The sequence below is a fragment of the Thermobia domestica genome, chromosome 11 (assembly GCF_964235325.1).
Source record: "Thermobia domestica chromosome 11, izTheDome1.hap1.1, whole genome shotgun sequence".
Lineage (NCBI taxonomy): Eukaryota > Metazoa > Arthropoda > Insecta > Zygentoma > Lepismatidae > Thermobia > Thermobia domestica.
The window spans coordinates 25,304,503-25,332,498 of NC_137464.1; the positions used below are offsets into that span (position 1 = coordinate 25,304,503).

The following is a 27,996-nucleotide window of genomic DNA, read 5'->3' on the forward strand; positions in this document are numbered from 1 at the left end:
TTCTTCAGAAATAAACCAATACATTAGTAATAGTTTGTGTATTTGCGTGTGTGTTCAAAGTAGGATAATTTGCACCCATTGTTGGCTGGGTGTATTTGTGTATTTTTGTTAAAAATCTTTCATAGAAATGGGATATTCAACAAACTGGGTAAAATTTGATAAGAAAATGGGAACTTTTGTGTCAGCAGAGGGAAATTTTATGAGCACTTGCGAAGAGTAAAAAATCCTTCCCTGAAACCGTAGGCATAGTGTGACCTCAGGACTCCTTGTACGATTTTACTTTTAAACATGTGTAAAACTTAATGATCTATTCAAGGAAAACATCCTAGAATCAAGAAAGGTCAGGGAAATATTCAGTGTCTGATACTTGAAGATGGAAAAAGTTTGCCGACACTGAGCACTGGCGCGCAAAAATCATGGAAAACTTGTCAATGATAGTGCAAAGGTATCAACAAAAACTAGTGCAAGGATTGAATGTCCCAAGTTTTTTGAAAGAAAAATATGTAGGTCAAGAAGGAATTCCCAACATTCCTTTTATGTTGTTCTTATGCTCAAGTAAAGAGTACATAAAGTTTTGTATGGACATCGGTCTACTCAAGCAGCGGATAACATGTGAAAAATGTAACAGTGAGATGAAACTAATAAGAAGACCTGAGTGTATCGATGGATTTCAATGGTTTTGTGGCAAGCGGACGAGAGAATTAAAAAACGGAAAGCGGGTTGTGAAAAGGTGCGGCAAAAAGTTGAGTATTAGAGCGAAATCGTGGTTTTCTAAAAGTCACTTATCAATCCCGGAGGTGTTACTTGTCACGTTCGAAATATTGAGAGGAACAAGTGCACAGAGGATTCACGAAGAATACAACATTAGTGGTCCAACATTGGTTGAATGGAAGCGATTTGTGCAGAATGCTATAGTAGAATACATTTTTAGCAATAGTAGGAGAATTGGAGGGAAAGGGAAGACAGTGGAGATAGATGAGAGTAAATCTTGTCGGGGACAGTGGGTGTTTGGAGGTGTGGAAAGAGAATCTGGAAAATCATTTTTGATCCCTGTACCGGACACAAAAGAGGAGACGCTGATATCTTTGATAGAAAATTGGATTGAACCAGGAACGTCTATTGTGAGTGAATGTAAGAAAATCTCTCGTACAGGATATTCGTACCTGACAATGAATCACAATGTGAGCTTTGTTAATAGTGAGACAGGAGATGTAACTTACAGCATTGAAAATACATGGAGTAGCGTGAAAGAATTATTACCTACGTACAATAGACAAAAGGAACTAATAAACTATTTGGCCCACTATATGTTCAAAAGAGAAGCACTAAGCCAAGGAGAAGATATTCTGTTAAAATTCTTTGATTTTGTTAGAAGTAAGGAATGGTAATTGATAGGGGATGTCAAAGTAGGCGGAGATTTTCCATTGCCAGGTAGGTTACTATGTAAAGAAATATATTGTAATCTAAGCTAAGGTAGCTGATTCTAAGTAAAACGAGCTTACGAAATGGTAATTTGTAAGGGTCAGATTGAGAATAGGGCTGCCAAAAGAAAATTCCATCTAGTATTTTGTATTGATTAGTCCTTAGTACCTTATTTTATACACGGGCAAGAGTTTCCTATAGGCATTTCATTTAATTGAATCGTTTAATGAACCGATTCATAAAGAACCGGTTCCTCCCCTTGAACTATGAAATGTAATGATTCTACTATTATTTCCAACATTTTTTAGTTCAAGGGCAGGAACGGTTTTTATGAATCGGTTCATTGAACGATTCAATTAAATGAAATGCCTATAGGAAACTTACCTATACACGAATTTGAATTCCTTTTTGAAGCTTTGTAATCGGTAAGAATTCATTACGTATAGCCACCAGGTCTTTTTGACGAAATCGACTCTCCGTAAATTCATTAATTGTTTCTTTTATAGGCGACGTTGCACTTTGGTTGAAAGTTATGGCTAATGTTTAGCAGAAAGGGTCCAGAAGAACGTAAAATCACAAAATTTACAGGAGAAATGGATGATGCAAATACCTCCTATAAATTTTGTTTTTTACGTTCTTCTGGACCCCTTCTGCTAAACATAACCCAAAATTTACAGGGGAAATGGATTATGCAAGTACTTAGACCTAACATAACCTAACCAAATCTAATCTAATCTAACCTAACCTAGGCTAACGTAATATTCTTAGAAATAAGCGAAATTCTATCATCTTTTGGCAAATTATGCTGGACCCCTACACTAACATAACTAACCTAAATTAACCTAATGTCAACAGAAATTACCGAAATTGTAGCCATTTCTCCTGTAAATATTGTGTTTTTTACGTTCTTCTGGACCCCTTGCATCATCCATTTCTTGGTTACCTCGTAAAAACAGTTGCTTGGTTAACTTGTATTGTTTCTGCAAACTGTTTTTGCGTTTGCGATAAATCTTCGTTCAGCAAGGTGTGGAATTCAACGTCTTCGATTTTCGAAGGCTTTTCTTGTTTTTTTGTCTTGAACACTGAAATCATCACCATGCTTACTGATCGAGCATGTTGTATGCTTCCACAAGCATGAAATAAAACTTCCCGCGAGTGACGTTTTTGCTATCCCTATTGAATGACTTATAGTATATTCTAAAGCTGACACATACAACTCTTAAATACAAGTAATGCCAAGGTAAACAAAATGTCCATGTAAGAACTAACGACAATCCCGCAAGTCATTCATACACCTGATATTTCAGGACAGCATAACCGTTAGTTATAGTTAAAAAAAAGTATTATGTATCTTAAACGCGCACAAGTCTGTGCTGTATGGGCACTTGAAGCATGAATTGCACTGTTACAATTCAGGGAAGGGAGAAGGTGGTGCGTCTTCTGGGCTTTGATCAATGTGACCTATATAAATTAAGTGTTTATGTGATACTCTTTCATTGGTTGGTTAGTTGGATTGAGATTTAGCGTCCTTTTCAGGAGCGAGGCTATATGAGACGTAGGCACACAGCTCAACGTGGGATCTGAACCACAGAGCTCCGGTAGGAAATCGAAAAAAAATGAAATCTTTAAGTTTTACGTCCCACGGTTATGCCGGTTAGGCTAAAGAAGACGGTGATGATGAGTGATGAATGAAATGGTGGAATGAAGAAAGTGGGGGGAAACGGGAGAACCCCGAAAAAACCCACGTACACGGTGTTTGTCCACCACAAGGTTCACTTGGCGGGAGCTGAGATCGAACCCGAAACCCCAAGCACCAGGGGTGAACGCTCTACCACTGAGCCACCGCGTCCCCCCGTAGGAAATCGAATCCGGGTCTTCAATGTCAAAGACGTGCACGATAACCATGTAGCCATTAGGGCAGTAGCGTAGGCAGGAATTTATTCCGGGGGTGTCCAAACTCAATATGAGGGTATATTATATTAAAATTCCTAAAATTAGGCTAAATTTACACAAAAGTCGAAATTTCGGGAGGGTCCGTAAATATTATTGTTACCATAGTCGTTGTGTAAAAAATGTTCTTGACGCTTCGTGTCTACATCTGTAGACAGTGTGCGAATTACACGGGGAGTGAGGGGGTAATCTCCTTTGGTTATAACAACATCCAGTATTAGCAAAGGGAACTTCCCCCTCAACTCCTTTGTAATTCGCACACTGTCAGTAGATGTAGACACGAAACGTCAAGAACATTTATTACACAACGACTGTCGTGACCATAATGTAACTCGTGATATCAGTATATTTACGAAATAGATTACATTTTGTTTGCTAGTTAACATGAAACATTGTAGGATTTTACAAGTGATTTGAAAATTTCTATTGTTTTATTCATTATAAACATATGGTGAATTAATATTTTACTTATAGTGATAAATGGCTACTTCATTGGTTGAAGAAAAAAAAAAAAAAAAATCGACTCGAACGGGAATCGAACCCGGGACCCTTTGCACATGAGTCGCTGATTTTCCTCTCTGCTACGCCGTCAGTTGATAAATTTTGAGATGTCGTATGATATATGCGGCGAGTAGAAAACTTTTAAGAGGTTTTTCTCCGTTATTTTTGGCCATTGCGCTCTCCCAGTTTATACTATTAATTCTTTAATTGTGCACTACCATCTCGCAAAAAATGGCTCCGAAGTTCACTTACCAAAGTCTGCCTTCTTTTTGTTAGTAAAAGTAAAGATGCTGGTATAAGTGAATTCGCTTTGTGAACTATTGGGAGTGCAAGAGCTGCAGTGATTAAAGACAAGTAGTGCTGAAGGTTAGGGCACCCAAGTTTTTGTGCTGGTGATTGTTAGTCAGTTTTACTTATAAAACAAAGTTTACGTTTGGTACGGTTTTGTTGCTTCACCGTGCAATGCTATCTCTTGTTTTCTTCGCACTTATCTTTTTTATTTAATCTTTTTTTTTTCGATCCACGTTCTATGCTTGATTTCATATGTTTTCTGGCTATGATCAAACTTTTTAACACTATTCTTACTACGTAGTTTTTATGTATTCATTGCAGTTACTGAGTTTTACGCAGCCTTTCAGTAGTGGTTTGCGCTTTGCATAGTTCAAGGTAACTAACAGTTTCGAAGAGAAATGAGTAAATACCGTGCACAATGTTCTTTCTTTATGAGGGATTCCATCGTACGCGGTGTTCATTTGTTTTTAATTTGTGCTTCGCTCTTACCTTACAGATATGTCGTACGCTTGAATTACATCCTTTACGCAACACCGTTTCTTTCTGTAAATTTTTATTATAACTTTGGATGTATTCCACGTATATTGATAAAAAAAAAAAAAAAAAAAAAAAAAAAAAAAAAAAAAAAAAAAAAAAAAAACACTGACCAAATTATTATTATTATTATTATTATTATTATTATTATTATTATTATTATTATTATTATTATTATTATTATTCATAATCATCATCATCATCAACAACTTCCAAATCATCGATTAGTTGTGTTCTTCTTCTTCTTCCTACTCCTCACTTTCGTTTCAACTTTCCCTCTTTGGCGGTATGAAGAAGACCGTTTCTTTGCATGATGAGTCCAATCCAATTGGCCTTTCCACGAAAGATGCTGGCTAAAAGCGTTCTCTTCTCTCCTATCCGTTTTCCACACCACATTTCGAAGTTCTTTAAATATTCCTTCTCCAACTTTCGTAATGTCCAAGTTTCTAGACCAGCGTTTCCCAACCGGTGTGCCGTGAATGGCCCGCTGGTGTGCCGCGAGGAAATCGAAACAAAATTATTGCAATCAAATTGTAAAACGTAGGGGAAAATGTATATTTGTATTGCACGCTACTATGAATCTACAATTTTAAGTTTCATGCCGTGTTACTTTTCTGTACATTTCTGATGTTGAAAAAAGTATTTGTTATTGTTATGACCATTATTGCTTCTTTATTGTTGAAGACAATTTCGTAACTTGAAAATTTAAAATATCATTCGATTCTTTCGATAAATTACTTACATTTGTGTTTTAAAAGTATAAGAGATTTGTTTGTTCGTTCGTTATTTAGTGATCTTCCTTTGTACTAAAAGGTTGAATACAGTTTTCGAAAAAGAAAGCGTATTTTTAAAAACCCGAGTCCAATATTTAATTGCAATTGTTTTCTGTTTTTAAATTAGAATGAAAAATAAGCATAGTGATTTACTACGGAAAAAAAGAAACAGTGATCGAGCTTTCTTCTCTGTGCGAAGATCAGTAATCAAAGAAAAGATACCACTGTTTTTTATATTTACAAATAATAATATCTATATAAGTGTGCCGCGAGAATCCAAGTTACATCCGTAGTGTGCCGCAAGTTGAAAAAGGTTGGGAATCACTATTCTAGACCGGGTACAGTCCAATACTCCATGCATAGGACTTGACCAACGTCTTAGTCCACCCTTAAGCATGCTAGTTAAGAGTAATCTTTCCTTGTTCAATGCTTCTTTGGGTATGGCAGTTCTTGACCTGATCTCTTTGGTTCAGTAAGCGTCTCTCGTCAAAATACTTCCCTGATACTTGAAAATTGACGACTTCCTCAAGTTCTCGTTCTTCTACTCTGACCCGTAAGGGCATCGTTCCACGGGATATTCTCATGACTTTCGATGTTATTTCCATTTCATATAGTTTCCCAGTGTTAACTATTTTGTCAATCATCTCCTGTAGTCCTTCTTCGCTTCTAGCTATAATAACCGTATCATCTACATACCCGATCTTGTTAATGAAATCTCCAGTTCCCATTAATGCTTCCTTCATTAAACATTTACTGTAAAGTTGAATAATTGGAGGAACGTACTACATTCTTGTCTGACTCCTCTTCCAATCTTCACACTATTAGTTTCTCCTTCATTCAAGCGCAACTTCACTCGTCCTATGTACAGATTTCAAATGAGTCGTTGATCTCTTCAGTTGACCCCAATTGACCAGTATTTTCAGAAGTTTCGTCCAATTGACCCGGTCGAAAGCTGTTTGCCAGACGATGAAGCTCGAACACAACTCTTCCTTTATGTGAAGAAATCGTTCTGATATAATTCGCATGAAGCCAATAGCATCTCTGGTCACTTTTCCTTTCCGGAATCCGAATTGATGTTACTCCAACATCTCTTTTATCTTACTTCCAGCCGCCTGTTTAGTATGCGCGTAATAATCTTTCCAGTGGGGAAATAAGGCCAATGGTTCTATGATCTTTGTACTTCTTTGCTTCCTTTTCCTTGGGTAATGCCATCATTGTAACATCAAGAAAATCTTTTGGCCATTCTCCACTCAGGTAGATCTTGTTAATAAGTGAAGTCGGTACGTGCATTGCCGTGTCTCCTAATCCCTTGAGGAAATTTGCTGGTATGTCGTCATCTCCAGTGTCCCTTTTTCGCATGTCTTGGATGGGTTGTACTATTTCAGTTTTCAATATACTAGCCCCCTCCTTTTTTTTTTTTTTTTTTTTTTTTTAATCATCTACCTATTCCTCTGTTTCGCTCGCAATGACTTTGGGGCGGTTCTTCTGATCATACAGATCTTTTATGTATTCCTCCCAAATTCTAAGGATTCTTTGATGGTCAATGCCTACATGACGTTGTTGTTCTTCGATTGCAAATGCGCTTATACTTTTGTTAGCTTCTTCTCCTAATTCGTGTGCTTTCTCATTCATTAGATCATATCTGCCGCGCCGTTGAAGTTCCATTGTTTCTTTACACATCTGTTCCATGTTTTCTTGCTTTGTTCGTCTCTTTTCTCAATTCATTATTCAGCGTTATGTATTCTTTGATGTTCGTGGTTTTTCGCTCTTCTGCGTTCCATCTTCTTAAGCATCGCTTCAGGTATCCATAGTTTTCTCGATGCTCTTTCCATCCTGCCAATGTTATTGTGGGGTGTATCGAGTAGAATCTGTGTAACTTTTCCTCAACTGTATTTTCTGCATTGCCTGTCATATCGCCCATTCCAAAATAATTTTTCTTCAATCTCTTCTTTCACATCATTATCCATCCTTCTTAGTTGCTCTGAGTTCCACTTTCGATTTCTCCTCCCATTTTTCTTCATTGACTTTAACTAGGTTTGCACTTCTGCCACTAGAGATTGTGATCTGAATCAATGTCCGCTCCTGGTAGTGTCTTCACGCCTCGTACAATATTTCTGAAAACGTTGCTTGACAAGAATGTAATCGATTTGGTAGCGTTTTTTTATCTCCTGAACTTTTCCACGTCTACAGCTTGGTCTTTCTTTCCTTAAACCACGTGCTCGTCACCACCTTATCATGTTGCATACAGAAGTCGATAAATACTTGGTCCCGTTCGTTTCTTCTACCTAATTTAAATGGTTCCACTACCTTATTCACGGCTCCTTCTTCCTCTACGCTGTTGAAGTCTCCCATTGCGTGACCTTACCTCTTCCCTCCTGATGCAACATGTCACTGATCTCATCACGTATTACTTCAACTTCCATTGTCATCATGGTCGGTTGTTGGGATATACACTTATATTATCGCAATATTCATTGGTTTTGCACTTTGTTTTAAAAACATCAAGCGATCACTGCAGCATTTCACTTTGGTTACACTTCTTGCTGCTTCGTTCCTTATTGATATTGCGACACCTTTCTCGGCCTTAACGTCATCCGAATAGAATATTGTGCAGTTTCCCGATATTATCTCATCTTTTCCTGACCATCTAATTTTCACTCAATGTAACTATGTTTACTTTACATTTATCCATTTCCGTTTTAAAATTTTCAAGTTTTCCCGCTTGTCGTAAAGTTGTACAAAATGTTGTCGTAAAGTTGTTCCAGGTTCTCATGCTGAAATGAAAGTTATTATTTTCTCCTCTGATGATACTTTACGGAGTAGTCCTCACCCGGAGATCCGAACGGGGGACTATTTTACCTCAGCAAAAAACATCATTATGTTTATTCTCCTTCGTCTTCCTGGGAAAAAAATATTATGGTAGTATTCTCATTTCCTTTGCACATCTCCATGCCGTTGACCACTTTGTGGTTCATCTGCCTTTTAGAACAATTTCCCCTCCTAAAGACAAGAAGGTGCCCTGACCTCCACCTACTCATCCGCCCTCCGAGGATTCCTTTAGCAACTGGTACATATTGACTCCTTATCCCGGGAGTCAGTCGTCTCCCCTCACGTTAGCCGCCTAAGACGTTACCCTCTTTCTCCCACGAGGAGGTGTAGGTTGGAATTTTTCCCTTCGTATAGTTTTTAATGTATTTAGTGCTTCGATCGGTGTATGTTTTATTAATGCATGTTTCTTTGTGTTATAATACTCTACCAGTAAATTTTCTTAACTTTGGCTGCCCTATTCTCAGCCTTTCCTCTTTTCTGATCTAAATTAATGGCTACAGGATATGCCCATAGCAGAACATGTCGCGATCTGCGATGTGATCGCAGAAAAATTGCCAGGAAATAAAAAAGGCAACAGAAAAGTATAAAAACTTGCCTGCTGTGTGTAGGTGTCTTCTTAAATGCACGGACGACTTGCATAAATATAGTTTGAACTGTTTTTTACGTCGCGTAAAGTGTATTTTCAATAATCACAAGTGTTTCTTCTGCAGAAAATTTTTGCAGAGTTCCTGCAGAAAATTTTTGACTTACAAATGCTCATCGCAGAAAGACAAAGAAAGTTCTGTCATCGGGCAGAATATTACATAAATGATGGTCATAATGTTTTTTTGGGTCATTAATGTATCTCAGTTCATTAGTGTATGGATGTGCAGTTCTTTTAAAGTGAAACACCTCATGCTAGCTTCTAAAATGAATAGTTTGATTTTATTGTGCACTGAAGATCTACCTATCGTGAAAAGAATGCCCACCATTTTTTTAGTGTGATGACAGAAGCAGACAATTTACAATGACAAGAAGTTAAAGACTGTAGTTTTACATTTTCAGAGTTTCAGGTTTTCTCAAATTCTGCGTCGAATTTCTTGATATTGCGAAATGAACGTTGCACTATACCGGTAATAGAAACTTAGTGCAGCACATAGGCTAATGTTGATTTTTTTTCTACCTTTGCGTTACTTATTCTAATTTCGCGTGCCATATCTTAAAAGCAAATTCTATATATGTTATATGTGTAAATATTTGTTAATGTTATTGTAGATATTCTATTCCTTTTTGGAAATTGTTGTTACATGTTTCAGTAAAAAATGGTCAACGTGCTGTATATGGAACTATGCATATAAACAAATAAATAAATAATATCTTTGTATATTAGAACTATAGTTTTTTCTTCTTTCTCGTAAAATTTCAATGTTAATATTTGTGTAAATTCCTCTAGACTGCATAAGTTTTGGAAAAGTTGTAAACAGTAGATAAATTGCTCTAGACTGCACCAGTTCTTCTGGGAAAGTTGTAAACAATAGAACAAAATGTGTCAGTTTCTATTCGAATTATGTACAGTGTTGTTAAAAAAATTAGTCATCCATTTCTCTTTGCAAACCCTGTACTTGCCTACATTTGGGAGTTGATTTTCATTGGGCAATCCCGATATTTATTTAGAGCCAGAGTATTAGAATTTCATACGTGCGGTTACCAGCTTATGGCCTTCTAAAGCTAGATGGGTGTTGAGGATCTTTTGAACAAGACTACAATTGTTCCCATTATGTTTTGTTCTAAAACCAGGTGTGAGGGGGGAGGGGCACGGTGGTTCAATGGTAGAGTTCTTACCTCTAGTGCGTGGGGTTCCTAGTTCGATCCCGGCCAAGTGTTTGTGGTGGACAACATCGTGCTTGTGGGTTTTCGCGGGGAACTCCCTTTCCTCCCACATTTTCATTCCGCCAGTTCTTCCATTATCATTCACTTGCTTTAATCATTGTCTCCCTTAGCCTAATGGGCATAATCATGAGACGTTAAACTCAAATAAAACCAGGTGTAACTTGCTTTATTGTTCACAATATGCTGTAAGTTCTCTATAAGCCTTGAAGGTTGGTAAAATAAGGAGTATCTCCAAAGAGTAATAAAAAAAAAAAAAAAAAAAAAAACTAAAGCATTAACTGAAGAAACAATTTAGAGTTCACGTCTAGGTAATGTTAGGAATCGGAAAATGACTTGGTAATAAATTAAGCTACTGAACTTTGTATTTAGTCTCCCTTCCTTTAGAATTCAGAACAAAAATGCCTCATAAGAACACTAAGCTCACAGGGTCCTACAGAGGGAATAGTACGGCTGCAAAGTGTCACTTTGTACAACTGTGTGGTGGATGGACGAAAAAGTTTGGGATCAGGTAGTCTTTCCCGATTAAATGAAATGTATCCTTGTAGAAATTGGCCCTGGTTTAAAACTGAAATGATTAAAAGAGAAAGTGAAAGATCACGTTTCTAGGACAAAGAAGTGTTTAAAAAGCTTTACGTTGTGCTGATGCTTCATATTGGTAGAAAATAAATTTGTTTTACTTCTGTTGATAGCTTGAAGCACACAGACATAACATTCCTAGATTCATATTCCTAGATTTCCAGATTACCTTATGGAGTCAAATTTAAATTCCTTTTACTATCGAGATAATGCTTTATGTCGTCAGTCCAGGCTTGTACACATTGTATTTTCATGAAATGAGTAATTCGAAAACAGATGAGCAGACTTGGCAAAAACCATATTTTATTCCAGTTTTGTTCAAACTAGTTTACTATTATTATTATTATTATTATTATTATTATTATTATTATTATTATTATTATTATTATTATTATTTAAATAGATTACATATGGATAAAAATTCAAGTTTGTGTAGCCTTAATGTTTTTATGCATCAGCGGTGTTATGAAGAACGGAATGTTCAGCTTAACGTGGGATTCGAACCACAACTTGGTTTGAATCCGAGAGTATTGTCCTCTACAAGACTCAATCTGCGGACCCCCTGATTACAGAGGCGACGAGTCTACCAACTCATCTTCGGAGGACACCTGATAGGAATACGTTGTACTGATCGGAATATTTTAAAGAGTCGCTTCAAAAGGACAAAAACATACACACTTGCACAAGTGAAATCACTGTGCAGAGTTATACACATTATTAAAACAAATGAACAATTTCAAAGGACTACAGAGTACAAACGATTTAATTTACTGAATCACAAATATAGCAGCTTAATTTAATTTGCATATCAATAGCATAAAAGAAGTGAATAAAAATACGAAATCATTTGAGTTTACTCTGGCTCTGGACCATTCATACATATAAACAGTGATCGAAGTGAGACGATATGCGGTGGTGTGCCATATCGCCTCTGGTTTTTCAGTAATGAGGACATATCGTCTCCGGTTTTTCAGTGATCAAGACAATATATAAATAACAGGTGTTGAGTCAAAATCATAGTAAAACATACCCGCCTCTGCTTTTTTTCCCACTTCGAACACTGCATATACATATACAGAAACAACTACTGCTTTCAATAAATTACTGGCATTCATGTTTCTTGGTTTTATAATGTGTGAGAAAAAAATCTTCTAGATAATTTCAGATAACGTGGAAGTTTCACCATGAAGATCACACGATTTGAGGTATTTTTGCTTTTAAATTTATTTATTTAAAAAAAAAAAAAAAAAAAAAAAAGTTGTTTAAAACAGGCAACCGTACTGATAACTCACCAAGTTTACCAGGTTTTAATCGTATAGAGAACTTATGGTATATTTTTAATAAACACTGAGGGGGGGGGGCGGGGGAGGGAAATTGACAAGAAAGCTGTTATACAGAGTTCGTTTCATGGTACAGATACAATACCTACATCATTCTTTTGTTCAGAGCATGACCAGAAGGGTTTAAATGGTTAGAAAGTCGTGAGGAAGACACATAAAATGGTAACTTCGGCATTGGCTTTTCATATTCCTCAAATACACAGACACGTAAGATATTTGCTGATAGATGTTATAGGACACTTAAAATACAAACGTTCTTACCGTGTATCTCAAATTTTGTTGATTCATTTTGTCAGTTTCATTGTACTCTGCTACTTTCTTCAGTAACTTCTTTAAATTGCTAAATTGGTAGTATTGTTGGCTTTCTGCTTTCCTATGGAATTATTCTAGAAAAAAGTAGTGGCTCGAACTTATCTTCAATTTCAGGAAAATACAAATCTGGTAATAAAATTAACTATTAATATAAGGGGTACGGAAATCAGTAACTAGCAGTTTTTAAAAGAAAGAAAGAAAAAAAAAACTTATTCATAGTAAAAAGATAACAGCAGCGTAAAAACTAGCTAGGTTACCATCATAGTGGATTCTTCTGTAGAATATAATAATAAAATAATTTCATGGACGGGTGGCTTCACACACAAGTGAATATTTCTTCCTACAACCAATGTAAGAGTGGATATATAGTTATCCAGGAATTTATTTCAATATCTACGCACAAGATGGACAAAGATTTCGAACTCAGATTGACATTTAACCAAACTTGTTTTGTTGAAGTGTCGAAAGCGATTATTATTATCATTATTTTAATTTTGTGGGTTAAGAATTAAAGAAGATAAGGCGGATAACCATTATTAACAGTACAAAACACGAGTTTCCATAAAAGAAAACTATTGTTTCTTCAGTTTAAGAGGATTAAAGTTTTATCACTTTTTCTAGGGTAGTTCCACGGGAAAGAAGCATCCAGTTTAGCAATTTTAAGATGGTATTGAAGAAAGTGGCAGAGTACGCTGAAACTGTCGAAGTGAAGCATCAAAACTTGCGATGTGAGGTAAGAACGTTCTTACATAGAAATATATTTGCTTCAATAATTTTGCACTATAATAAATTGTATAGTGAGGCATTTTGTGTAAAATAGTTTAAAGATAATACTCAAGTAGATATCTCAGAATAGTTAACTGATAGACGCTGTAAAATACATACCACAAAAGTAAATACCTCTGTATCCCATGACGATCAACAACTTCCAACAACAGCAATTTAACAATTCAAATAATGCAAAACCAGAATTTGTGCAGAGGAAGGTCACAGAGGTGACCAATATTACTATTACTCACGAATAAAAGGAATTCGTCACAGATATTGTTAAGTTTAAGAATATTAGTTGGGGGCGAGAAATGTTTCAAATTTGTAATATACTTACTAAAAAGAAAAAGAAGTGTGTTGCTAGGTAGATTGTTGTTGTTTATTGAAATTGGGATATACAATTTGAGATTGGAATATAGGACATGGATTAAGGATAATGTCAAGTGAGTTACGTGTAAATAAGTAATAGAAGTTGATGGTATTTAGTGCATTGGAAAATTACGACATTATGATTAAAGTGTATTCTGAGTTTTAATGAATAAAGGTATTTGAAGGAGGTAACAGGATTGAAATATATAGAAGCTAGTGAATTTGAATATATCTATTGTTCTGCCGATAAATGAAATAATTTAATGGAAATTACTTTTAATAATTACAGTAAAAAAAAAGTTAAACAGATATTTCTTAGAATAGCGTTTGTAAAAGTGAAAGAAAGCACTTATATATAATGTATATATAACTACCCTTATGTACACGAAGTATATTCCAGTGTGGTTTCGGGAGATCTGTAGCTGTCAGCACTTCATAGGTTGACAAAAATCTTTTCGGGTGCTATCTCGAGACTGCAAGAAGTTCTTTTTCACTAATTGTGTTATTTCTATGTGCGTGCATTGTACTGCGTATATCTTGATTGGAACACACATGATACGGATTCCACGTTACACGGAATTACTAAATGTCATACGGAAGGAATGCAATTCAGATAATAAGTTTTATGATATTTTCTTCAAATTTTTTTTGGGAAAGTCCAGTTTATCCTGTCTACTCTGGAGCTTCGCGGTTGATTGCAAATGTAGTAAACTCAGTAAAAAAGGCGTGTTTGAAATTTAAGGAGTAACAACTGGTAAATATAGGATGTGTTTTTACTCAATTGTGGCAAAATTTTTCTTCAAGATACAAGCAGCATTAAAAAAATAAAATTAAAAAAAAAAAAAAAAAAGTTAATCTATTACAGAAGGTAAATACACATTCTTTAAATTCCGAACCCGTTGTTTGTAAAGCTCTGAAGAGGGCGACAGGCAGTATGATGCTAAAATTATTACTTATATAATCGAAGAAAAAAATACAAATATTGGCAAGTTTACACATTTTTAAAATATAGGATTGAAGGGGAGAATTGGCCGAAAAACTTTTTAAAAATTTATATTTTACATTTCAGTATATTTTTATGGAATTTGATTACACCCAAATTTTGGGGGGGGTAGATGTTGATTAAAAAAAAAAAAAAGCTTAGATGAATTTTGAGAGAGTGTAATAATAATAATAATAAACTTATTTGATTGAGAAGTGACATATTTGAAACCGAGTTTCAGGTTTGTGGTATATCAGGCTTTCCAATGCTCCTATATTTCCTATATTTTAACGAAACCTCCTATATTTTTGTGGCATTGCTACTTCCACTTGCGAAAATAACATAAGGAAATAAGGTGTGGGTGGGTGAAGGGCCTTTTGTCTCCATAGTAGGGTGGTTGAATGGAGACTTTCTGCTTATTGTCTAAAGATAATTACACCAAACAATATTCAGTTAGCGCAAAAAGTATTCATACACCTACAAAATGGAACAAAAAATACAGAAAATTCAAGACGAGCAGGACCAAGAGAAACGGAAGATGACAAATAAGCTTATTTCAGTCACTGAAAAAAATGAGTGTAACTGACACTTTTACTGTTGTATATATTTCCCTGAGATGCACTAAGTTCTTTGTGCAATTGTGTATTTTGATGCTTAACAATCCAACTCTTTGTATCATGTGTTTTGCGTTTTTTTTTTTTTTTTTTTTTTTTTTTTGTATGAATTTTGTATTGATTTTTACAACTTTTGGCTTTTACAACTCCTTTTTACACTTTCCTTAGGATCGTTTCTTACTACTGGTGAGATAGTACGAAAACACTAAGAAACTCGTATAAAATTTTACAAGATAATTATCCATTTAGTTATATTTAGAGTAGAATGTATGTTTATATAACAATTGATGTAAGTTCCGTGTGATTTTTTTTTTTTTTTTTTCATTTCTGCCTCTTAGATAATTGAGAAGCTCCTTTTTCACAGCTTCACGAAACTTCCTATATTTTTTCGTCGTGATTTCCTATATATTTTTTTTCATTAGCATTGGAAAGCCTGGGTATATGTTTTGGTTTGAGTCACAATAAATTCTCATCTGTTAATGTTTTCGTTCTGATTTTTTACTGCTGTGAAGAGCAGCAATCTTGAATCCTCACTGTAAGGCAGTTAAAATTTGTACCTCCCAGTTTCCCCCACGGGGTAATTGGACGCATTATGTGAGGGTAAATTTGTGGAATATCTTAAATGAACACTTTTTTCTTAGAATTCATTTAAATGCTGTGCTATCTTTGTAAAGGCTGGGTCTGGTCAAATTTATTAGGTATGTGTATTTGACTTCGATTCCTGAATATTAGCATGGGATAATTATCTTAATAACATGCATTATGCTCGGGTTCGCCAGATCTGAATAAATTAATATGTAAATTTAAATTTGCCTAAAATGGTTGGGCTTTTGATAGTTTGTTTCCGAAAATGGCACTGGTCGATAGTAAGCTAAATCATGGAAAGCTGAAGTCAAGGCCACGGGGCTCGAACTCCAGGTCTCCAAGTCTAATGTTCAATAGCGATTCCCGAAACGTTGTAAAAGAAATTTAAAGGTAATACTATTAATGATATACAGATATCGGCGTCTTACTTTTTCCTCGAAACGGTATAACCAGGGCGCTAGGAAAAAGTAGTTGCGCATCTAATTAGAATTTAAAGAAAATAAATAAAATCTGTTTTACGCGACCTCCACAGAACGGTCACACGCTGCAAAGCTGAAAGAAAATTTTCTCGCTAATGTAGTTTTTATGGGACAGACTGTACTGACTACCACTTGGAGAAGCAATGAATTTTTGAATAAAAATTCAATTGCCGAATGCTGCAATAGATTTTTGTTTTATTGAAATAAAAGAAATAATGGGAAATTCGAAATAAATCAAATTAATTAGTATTGTGGTGGCCAGTTCAGGCATCTCCCAAATTACTGGTAATGTCAAGAAAGAAAAAAAAAGTTTTACCATGTCTAGCAGGGGTAAGGAATTTAAATCTACTTTGCTTAAATAACAAGAGTTACACAGAAATTTGGTAACAGCAATAACATTTTAATTAATTAAAAAAAGAAAAGAAATGAAAGGTAGTAACTAGTGAATGGAATAAGAATTTAGAGTAGTCAACAATAAATAAAGGAAGTTAAATAACAGAAGAAAAACAAACAGGAATCAATACCATTGTTTGATTTTCAAAGTATTCATGGCAATATCTGAATAATTTTTATGGAATCAGAGGGATTCCACTTGAGAACGTTAAAAAGGCATTTAATCTGTTACCTCAGCATACAGTTATGTGATTTCCTGAATCGTTTCATACTTCTGATTAACAGCTTTTATTTAAAAAAATTAATTTCCGCTTAAGACCAAAAAAATACAATTGATCTGAATTGCTATCATATATGTTTTTGAATCATTTCTAACAGTGAATGAGATTTTAATTTCTCTGATTATAACTAAACAGTGGCAAACAGATTGTTGTTACTTGAATTCAAGTTTGTTTATCACCTCCAGATATTATTATTAGGGAAGAATTACAAAAAATAGAATAGAAAAATGAAAAGACTGTAGAGAAGTGATGAATGGATAATTTTGATTTACTTTAAAGTCAAGACTTGCTAGCAAATGTGAATGGAAACTTGAAATTATAAGAAAGATAAAATAGGATAGAAGTGCACTTGTGGATCTTAATATTCATATATATAACTAAATATCCATACATATAAACATTCATATTAGTATTTTTATCTAAAAAAAATACCAAAGAAATATTAATGTTAATTACCATATAAACAAGCGATAAATTACACATACAATATTGATACAAATTAGTTGGGACATCAATTGGACATTACTTTGAATCAATTAACTTTTTGTGTTTAGTAATGAGAGTCTGTCTGCGCAACGTGTTACTTGATTAGATACTTATTGGTGAATTATCCTAACTTTTGTGTGAATTATCTACTCTACCGATAGGTCGAAACTCTTGCTTTTACAAAAACCTTTACAGATGTTCAACTACAATTCGTTTCCGTGTACGAAGTGCCTATCCAGACAATTATCATCGAATAACTAATAAAATTGAATTTATATTTTATTCAAAATGCAACTCCCAAATTTGCATTTCCACAGACATGAATATTATTCTAAATATTAGGACTCGATACAAATATGCTTCTTATTCTGACCTTTTTTCATCAATTATATAACAGAATGTCTTAGTATATGATGAGGAGTTGAGAACTCAAAATGTTATGCAATAAAATGTATTATTTCTTCAATAATATAAAATAAAATAAAGTAAATCGATAAAATAAAATGGATCACTGACATACAACTGGATTTGTGGGTATTGGATGAAAATTAAGGCACGCTAATTGTTCATTCCATATGGGAACGGAGAATCAAACAATACCATCAGTCTCCCGATTGGGGAATGAAGTAAAGAAATCGAATCGATGACATCTGCCAAAATAGTCCGACCTTGAGTCATAATGGGGAAGAAATAAAATAATTATATTTCCTACCTTCTCACCGCAACTGGTCGCCATTTCTTTTTATGACTGCTGCTTCTTACCAGGCACGTACTTTTCCTTGCGTTAAACTTGTTAAAATGTATCACTGGTACTTAACTTGTCTTGCTCCTTCCCATCTGGACAGTGCTTCCGTCACAGTTCCATGGTTGAAGTTCTTGCTTCGGACCCCGACGTGTGCATCTCATGGCTGGATATTCGGCTGGTCGCTCATTAGCCTCTTCACAGAGCATATGCTGAGGCTTCCATGGCATGTAGATATGTTTGCTTCATTTCTCCTATGGATTTGTCTGACACTTTCCACTATGCTGTCTATTCGAAATATGTGCAGCCTTTTCTATTTTTACTGGAAGCATACGCATTCAGCAACCAATTACCAACTGGAAGCATAGGTAGTTCGATCACCGCCACTAACAACAAACCACTTCTGCTTTTGATAACACTTTTTCTTTAAAAAAAAAAAAAAAAAAAAAAAAAATCTTTAATAATATAGTGTACAGTGTTTGTACGATATTAATCAATAGGAAATGTTAACTGGTCGGCTCCTAACAAAGCACCACGACGGTGATGCACTAGCACATAGTTTTTAACTAAGAATCACTTGAGAAAAAAATAAATAAAGTTTATTGATGTTTGTGTGTGTGTGCGTATAGAGGTCGTGTGTAATGTTCGACGAATGTATTGCAACTGCCACAGCTTCTTTCGGTGCTAGGGCGTGTACCTATCTATAAACAAAAAGGTCTTTCTTTTCTTTCAAAAAAATTTGAAATTCGCAACTTGGTTTGTTGTGGTGGCGGTTTTCGTTGTTCTCTTCAGAGAGAGAGAGAAAAAAAAAATTCGTTGTAACGTTTTAGGTTGAGTTTATGACCCTTGCTTACAAAGGCAAAAGGGTTTCTGAATGTCTCCGATGTAAAAAAGGATGTTGTAGCAGTTTCTCCTAGAATTTTAACTGTTAAGTGCTCAGCCTGTGTGTGGGCCACGAGGACAGAAAGAAACGGAGTCTATTGTCCAGAAAAGTTGCCCTTCCGTTATCTGCGATCGAAGCTGGTTGGATCGCAAAGTAAGAATGTTTACTTTTTATTTAAAAAAAAAAAAGTGTTTTAGCTAACTCAGATTTTAATATCGAGTTGATTGCACATAATTTACATATATAATAATTGCTTCTAAGCGATTGTCACATCTTGGTCTTTTGTGGTGTACACTTCTGTTTCATAGTGCATTGTTCTTATTAAGCTATTTTATTCAACTTAGGCTTCCAGTGGCCGTTGTGTATACCATAGTGCTGATGCTGTAAATAGGACCTGTTTATTAATCCAGAGTTCAACACATGTTCCATTCTAATAATTTATAGTTATTTAGCGTTAGTCTTATTACCTTCTCCTATATTTGTTTCAATATCAGGGCCTGTTCTCTTGGTTTTTCTTTTTTTAATGTTTTAGGCCAAAGTTTTCACCGCTTATATATTTTTTCGTATGTGATACATTTTGGATTAAGTTCACAGGACAATATTCTATGCTATAAACAATAACTGAAAGCCTTAAAAAGGCATTCAAATATCTTTGAGATTTAGAAATAAGTTACTCCTTATTTTTACGTAAACAAAGGTGTATTTTTTTCTAGACCACATAAAAGTATTAGTGTTTAAGTGGAATACAAGTTATATACACCAAATGAAAGCTAGACTGTTCTTCACTTACACACTATCACCCCCCATGAGTTTATGTGCACTGGCAATGGTTTTGATCATTTTGCACAATCAGACTAACTACAATAAAAATCGGGTTCAAACCCTGCTCCCGCCAAGTGAACTTTGTGGTGGACTAACACCGTGTGCGTGGGTTTTCTCGGGGTTCTCCCGTTTCCTCCCACTTTCTTCATTCCACCATCTTCATTCATTTCTCATAATCACCGTCTCCTTTAGCCTAACCGGCATAATCGTGGGACGTAAAACTCAAAGATTTCATTTTCAACAATAAAAATGTTGCAGCACATAAAAGTAAAGATGTAGAAAGCTTTCCACTACCATAGCAGGTGCAGAAGAACCTGCAACACACAATCAGTTCTTAAAAACTAGAATTACACCTATAACCTGTGAGGAAAATAAGGTTGTAAAAAACATACCTCCCAATTCCCCCCTTCTACCCTATATTGTTTTGCAACATTGATAATATACAAAAAATAAGTAACGTTGAAGGCAGTAACATATAACAAGATGTTAACAGTGATGTATCTAGTACAACTGGCTAAAATATAAAGACAGTGTTACCAACCTGACAAATGAAAGAAAAAAGGGAAGGGGCATAACTGGGGCAAGTTTTACTATTGTTGCGAGTAGTTCAGTTTGAAGATAATAAATAATACGTACTTGAATATATATATATAAAGGAACAAAATTGATATAATATCTGAAAATTCATGCCGTGGTTTGTTGGCTTTGTATGTTTAAAATTATGGATGTGCCAGCGTAATTATTTACCACACTAAAGTAGATTCATAATTATATACGTAAGCTCTAGAGTGCATTTTCTAAATAACTCTCACCCTGCAACACGAACGCCGCTCCTTTTAATATTCAATATCCGTTATATTTCTGTCATCTCTGCGACTGTGATCGCAGATCATTCTAGTTCCACTCAAAAATGATGCTCCTTGTCCTGTAAAGAAAGAAAAAAAAAAAAAAAAAAACACCCAGTATTTAAGAAACATTCTTGTCAGTTAATTCAGCACCTGTAATTGAATTCAATCACATTCTTAAAGTAAACTCCTTTCCTGAGACATCGTCGAAACAATATTTCAATATCTTATCCTACAGCTCCACTTTAAAGGAACTACGTAGTTTATTAAGATGGTTATTTCCTTGCGTGTTATAACGTGGGACGTAAAACTCAAAGATTTCATTTCATTTTTCCTTGCGTGTTATAACTCTTCTACAAACTTACATACACTTCTGCACATTCAACTGTACTAAAGAATTAATGTTTAAAAACCAGTAACACTGTCACTATAGTATTATTCGCTTTAACATAGTGTCTTTATTTGATTTTTAACACTGATTCTTTTGCTTTTTTACTAATCGTTTCAGAACACATCATATGAATTTCAAAATGTCTGTGTGGATCAATATTGCCAGATCATATTCCAGTGTGTGGGTCACCTTAGAAAATGATATCACCAAATTTAAACTTCTGCTGTGTGTAAGTTCAGATTTAAAATTTGATTTGTTGTCATTTAATTTATCCCAACGATGATCAAGATTTCTCCGGTCTAAATTCAGTTCTGGTTTAATTGTTCTACTGAAGAATGAATTGAATACGTTTCTCTACGTGTTGTTGGACTTCCATTTTCTCAACTTGAGGATCTGTTTCTTGTCAGCAGTACATAAACTTGGGGTGGGTGGGTGTGTGTGTGAAGAATACCAGAGGGATTGGGATATATGGAAAACCCCAGGAAAGCCAGTGATCCGGGGGTCCTCCACGGAAAATAAAAGAAAAAGTCTTCGTGTTGCATTTTAAAGCTTTTTTTTTTTTTTTAACTTAGAAAGCAAACAAAAACTAAAAATATTTGTTTTATTTTCACCTTTGACAGTTTTTTTTTTTTTTTTTTATTGTGGTATTAAAACATACACGAACATTTTATAGTTTGTTTGCTTATTGAAACATTAAAATTCAACCTTGTTTTACAATTTAAATGATACCAAGTGTATGTCAAGAACTAAATAATGATAAAAGATAGTTTGAAGTGAATACTCAGAAACAATAAAGTTTTGAAAAGGTTTTAGGCTTACTAGCCTACAACTAATGTAAATGAAGCTCAACAATGTATAGTTAAAAAAAAAAAAAAGAAAAAGAAAAAAAAATAATATATATATTTTTTAAAAAAGGTATTAAACTCGCATTGCTGATTGCTATTTAAACAAAGACAGTTTGTTATTTTTCAGTTTACTCCATCTTCATAGGGCCAAAACCTGCCTGCCTTTTTTCATAATTTGAAAGACAAAGTGGATATGAAAAAAGTACCACAAAAGTTTCTAACTGTTTTGTGAACGTAGCAAACTGCTACATAGTCGAACATCTTTCGGGTCATAGTTGACCTAAGATACTTGAAATATTGGAAGGGGGGGGGGGACGAAAACCGTTGTACAAATATTAGAGGGGTACACATCTCGGTGAGATTGACATCCATGTTTCTTGTAAATGTTTAGACAACCAAGATGTGTGGGTTTCATCACCTCTTGCATCTCTTATATGTTCCCTGATACTTCTTTAATGTTCTTTTTCATCATTCTTACATAGTGTTTGTTACAGATGCAGTGTGCTGCGTAAATCCTAGCGGAAGACATCTTTATCGTAATTTTTATATGTTGACATGGAGTTTTCCAAACTTGTCCCTAATTTCACTGACATTTTGAGTATTCCTTATATATATATATATATATATATATATATATATTTATTTATTTCGAAAATCTTGGCTAAAGAGGTAGCGAAACCCATTATATTCCTTATGTTATTTAGCTTTGATATTTGGGCTTCTGTGATCCGAATCTTGATCATTGTTGGGACATGTTCAATTACAACAACAAATCAAATTTTAAACACTTTATTTCTGAACTTCTACACAGCACAAGCTTAAATTTGGTGATATCATCTTATAAGGCAACCCACGTATTGGAATTTGATCTGGTAACATTTATCCACACAAATTTCTTGAAATCCTTTGTTGGGAAGATGTGCTTTTCTTCTAGAAACGATTGGAAAAAATAAAAGCAATATAACAAGTGGTTAAAAAAATCATTGTTTTCAAGTAAATAATACTGTAGTGATAGTGGTATATAAACTACTAAATCTTTTGTAGAGTTGAATGTGCGTAAGTGTATATGGGTTCTTTGAAGAGTTGTTACACGCAAGGAAATAACTGCCATTAAAACTACATAGCTTGCTTAAAGTGGAATTGTGGGGTAAGTAATATTTAGGGGCACGAGTTTTTCGCACTAAGAATATGAAAATTTAGAGTTTCGTTTTTCATATTTCGCGTTTTGTCGCATTTTCCAAATAAAGTTTCGTATTTTGTAGCTCTTGTGGGAAAGATATTCCCTGACATTTTTACAATTGTTCCTTTTATTCATAGATCTCTACAGACATAAACTATTAATTACCTAAAAACAAAATACACTGAATATTTCACTTGACATTGTGAATTTCACTTATAGAAAATTATTATTTTTTTAAAAAACAAACTAAAGGAAAATCAGTAACTAAACTTACTATGAATAGGAAAGTTTTGCTGTCTTCTGAAAACACATAGGCACAAGTTACATTTAAGCATTAAACATAAGTATGTTACATGTTTCCACATTTTCCTCTTTCATTGTTATAGGTTTGTCACTTATCACCAGTCCATACTTGGAAAAAATTTTCTCACAATTGACGTTGCTTGTTGGAAGCCACACATACGTAAGTGCATTTACAACAAACTTCAAACAATCATCACTTGGGAACTCTCCATCCAGCTGCGATGGTGATAGCTAACGCGCAACATGTTCTCTATAGCGGTGTCCGAATCACCCAAAATGCACCGTTCATGTAACGTTCTACCATTCCGTCAGCGGAAAACTAGCGTTTTTAAATTAATGAAAACGTATTTTTAAAATTTCGCGCAAAACTGCCAATTTCGCGTTTTATCGCGCAACGGAAACCAATGAAAATACACAAAGAATATCATAAAACGTCAAGAAACTGAAAATTACTTGATTCTGACGTATTTCGTTTTATCGCGCATTGCGAAAAACTCGTGTCTCTAGTAATATTGAAACATTTCGACAACATCTCAAGAGAAGCAGTTTAATGTAAGAAAGTGATTGGATTAAATTACATGTTGAATTAACTAACAAGAATGTTTCTGGAATATTTAGGGGCGTTTTACCGCTACAGAACAAGGAACAAAGTTTTTCAATGGAATTAAAATAATAGCTTGTACCCACATCGAATATGCATACGATCGTTGGCAACATGATTAGTAGCGCGGCTTAGTCATTAAAAACTGCATTTAGTGAAAGAATTATGAAACTCAGCAACTTGTAGGGTAAGGCGTGGGAAACATTTTAAGATATGGAGGCATTCGAAAATCGTGCTTGTTTGGCCGCCATCTTGGAAATCAATATGGCGTCCACGCAAAGGCACAGATTTTTACTTAAATAATATCATCTCTTCACAGAACTACTCTAAAATCTCCTTCTTGCGTCAAATTAAAGATAATGAAACAGTGAAGAATTTAAACTTAGTACATGTTATTTGTACGGCCACCAATTTAAATATAGCGACTGTTAATCAGTAAATTTTAGTTGTACTCGTTACTGAATATTGCTATAATGGCAAATAATTATGAAACTATCAGATTTGTACATTCACGTAGAAGTAAACATGATAGAGCATAATCTAACCTTTCCAACGGTGTCAGTATCTTTGCTCTATCTTCAAAATAAAGGGAGCTATCGACTCATGTATTACAGGGTGTTGTGCTTTGGGATCTTCAATTTCACACCAGCGTGTAATTATGTTCTCAAGAAATTACGATAAATACTTCTTTCTCGAGTCAAATTAAAGAAAATGAATTTCCCAAAAATATCAGACTAGCAGAATATATTTGCTCGTTTACTCGTATGATACACTGATTTGTCTACAGTTACAATGAACGGTGTACAACCTTTATATTAGTAGAAAACTATTTTGAAATATTATTATTAGAAGAGCAAGCTCCTGCACAATTTTTGCACATAAGCGTACACAAGTCTTTTTTGCACTTGCAAGCATTTTGCTGCCTTCCTTTCTTGTGGCTGTACTTAGTCAGTTCTCTTACTGCCTTAGAAACCGGTTGAGTTGACCATTTTGGTGTTGGTTTCCCATCTAGCAAAATCCATCCCCAATCTTGTAGTGGTGGAATGTTAATGATGTTCATTGTGGCTTGTCCCCATATGTGACCACTTTGGTAAAGAGCCCTTAAAATATGCTGCTTCAAAGCATCAGCTGTTGGGGGAATGATGAACATCGTTCTATTGAAGCAAGTAAATAGTTGCTTTCGAGCCTCGTCACTCGTCTGAGCGTAGCAGAGCACGGTATATCGTTGAAGTAGATCAAATACATTGTCAGTGATTGTATCTTGAGGAAACGACAGAAACTCAAATGCTTCCAGTACTTCAGAAAATGAATTCCATCGCTTCCACATGGTTGCTTTTCCACTCCTGGAATAAAATGAAACACTGTCGTAGCCACTGAAAGCGTGGAAACCGTGAAGTGCAACTGGCTTTCGTTCTCCAAGTTGTTCAGCAATAATATGGACATAGAAGAATCTGGCATGTTTTCCCCTTCCAAACTTTATGAACAACCGTTTAAGACCTTGACGTTTCAACTCGAAATAGTACGATGTTGCCAAAACCACAACATCGGCGTCAGCTGTTCTGATACATATGTCATGTTTACCATGAAGTACAGCATCCTGAACATGCAAAATAATGCGGGTATCGGCTTCTTCGTGGTTGCAAACTTCAAGAGAACTTTCGCGAAGACAAGAGCGATTTGTTATAACTTCTGAACCATGAGTAGATACTACTTCAATGTCTGAAAAGGACCCCGAAGTCACTATTTCTTCTCCTAGGAACGGAAATAGTTCAGATTTATTTTCGGAACTTTTAAGGAAGTTTTGACAGTTCCTTGGCAATGATCCATTTGGCCGTACCTGGAATCTCTGTCCAATATCTCGAGATTCTCTAGTATGAGACTGAATACTAGATATCTTAGATATAAGTGTCCCATAGATTGTCCACTCGTTGCACATTATACTTGTTAGCGTCTTGTTTGATGTGTTCTTGAAATATCATTGAGGACTACTCAAGGAACGTACTTGTAGCTGTTGGCTTAAGAATGTGAACAAGGGCTGCCCCATCGTACGTAATTGCATCAAACTTAAGAGATGCTACGTCCTTTAACGTAGTGGTAGAAAGGTGTGGTATAATGGATTCCTCCAGGTCATTTTCACTTTATGTGTTAGAGCAGTCTCCTACTATTGCATCGTTCATAATATAATGTTCTCCAGTACCAAAGCGTCTAAGCTTTATCACCAGTTCTCATAACCCCATTCTGAGAAATGGAGGGTGGAAATGGTTGGGTTTCAAAGGGTAAGAACCAAAACAAATCATACTTAGAGGATATAATTTTGAATCAACGAGTCTCAATATACTCACCAATATCTAAGAATAATTTCAAGATGTTTGGATTAGCTAGAGAGGCTCGATCCACTAATATGCTTATAAAGTCACTGAAATAGGACATAGATCTCTTTTCTAAGCTATTTGTAATATATCTGAACAGAGAATTGGATATCGACAACTTCTTTGTCGCTCTATTAGATCGAAATATAATGGAAACTGAACATTAAAAGGAGCGCTGTTCATGGTGCAGAGTAAGAGTTACAATTAGGGATAGTTCATGTTTTCATAAATAAATCAATTTGTCGACTCTCCCAGGGGAAGAAGCCTAATAGAAACGCGAATTGATAAGAATTATGTGTAGAATTTTACTTTAAACTAAGTTGCTATTAAAATTAGGAACTTATCTTGGAATACAGTGCAGAAGGTTGGTAAAGAGTATCAATTATGATAAATTATACTAATAATTCATATGTAATTAACGTAAAATTATATCAATACCTTTCCTTTAGTAATGCTTCTTTTCTTTTCTCTCTCGTTTCAGAAATGAACGAAGATTTTGGACAACTGGCCGATTTTAATATCACCACTAACCATGAAAGAACTATAGTTCACATTGATATGGATTTTTTTATGCCCAGGTAGAGATGTTGAAGAACCCAGACCTAAGGAATGTTCCCTTGGGTATAAAGCAGAAGAATATAGTAGTTACGTCTATGTGACACGTGAATATGGTATTAAATAATGTATGCTTATACCAGAAACGATGAAATCATGTCAAAATTTAGTTCTTGTTTTGGGAGAAGGTTTGGCTGATTACCGGTATATGTCAAGTAATATATCGAATTTGCTTCAGCGATATAATTCCAAGGTTGAAAAGCTTGGTTTAGAAGAGAATTTTGTAGACATTACTGAATTAGTGGCTGATAGAGTTCAAGATGGAGATATCTCAACTAAAATTGTAAGATAATTATGGTGATAATGTACCAAACTGTGAACGTAGTTGTTGTAACAGAATATGTATTAATTCCCGAATTGTTGCTGAAATGAGAAACACTCTAAAGACAGAGTTAGTTCGACCTAAAAACCATGTAGAAGCATTTCGAAAGACAGATCAACATGATACAGCTAACCAATGCGCATCACCGTCGTCAACGCAACAAAAATGTTAGGAAACACCAAAGAGGAAATCGAACCAAAGATTTAGGTATAGATATGTCAATACTGGATGAGTTACCGCTAAACATTCAAAAAGAAGTTTTGGGAACGTACAAGTTAAATGAAGCTTCTTTGGAAAGCAATAGTGTAACTGTTGCGACTGAAGGAACTGCTCAGACATTTTGTCCTGCTGGTATAGATCCTGAAGTGTTTTCCGAACTTCTTCCCGATTTTCAAACAAGAAATGTTGCAGTCCCATAAACCATCGCCCGTTCAAAATAAAAAAAAAAAATCTTAGAATATAATACTAAAGTATTTCGTACCGGATAAAATCTAATATTTTTGTTAGTATTATTTTGAATAGGAGAAACATATTTCTATTTATATTCAAAGTTATAAAATATATTGTATTATATTCAAGAATATTATATGTCAAAGTTGTATCATAAATGTTATTGATGATTATGAATTAAAATTAATGACAATAACGGCTTTGTTCTTTTTGTTCTGTTGAAAAAAATGCATGTGAGTGCAGTTAAACCAGCTAAATAACAGTTACATGCATG

The 27,996-nt window shown here is 34.8% G+C and overlaps 2 protein-coding genes across 4 annotated transcripts in view; one reads left to right on the forward strand and one right to left on the reverse strand.

The window, feature by feature from the left end:
* On the forward strand, positions 1–27,929 carry LOC145663991 (uncharacterized). Of its 3 annotated transcripts, none has more exons than XM_081730268.1 (3): positions 1–1,431; positions 13,019–13,130; positions 26,817–27,929. In XM_081730268.1, the coding sequence occupies exons 1-3, from the start codon at positions 1,382–1,384 to the stop codon at positions 26,820–26,822; spliced, it is 168 nt and encodes a 55-aa protein (XP_081586394.1). In that variant the 5' UTR covers positions 1–1,381; the 3' UTR covers positions 26,823–27,929. The 3 variants fall into 3 exon arrangements, 2 of the variants coding, with proteins under 2 accessions (XP_081586394.1, XP_081586393.1); XR_014127309.1 differs by having other exon boundaries at positions 39–1,431; positions 13,024–13,130; positions 26,817–27,928; XM_081730267.1 differs by lacking the exon at positions 13,019–13,130 and having other exon boundaries at positions 41–1,431; positions 26,817–27,928.
* LOC145663989 (uncharacterized) overlaps positions 20,492–27,996 on the reverse strand; it is a 154,363-nt gene continuing 146,858 nt past the window's right edge. The window contains exon 3 of the transcript XR_014127308.1: positions 20,492–20,726. The gene's annotated coding sequence lies outside the window, so the exon portion shown is untranslated. The remainder of the gene's footprint in view (positions 20,727–27,996) is intronic.

Excerpts from the sequence above, each read along its gene's own strand:
- LOC145663991 (XM_081730267.1), top strand. The coding sequence starts at position 417 with ATGGAAAACTTGTCAATGATAGTGCAAAGGTATCAACAAAAACTAGTG.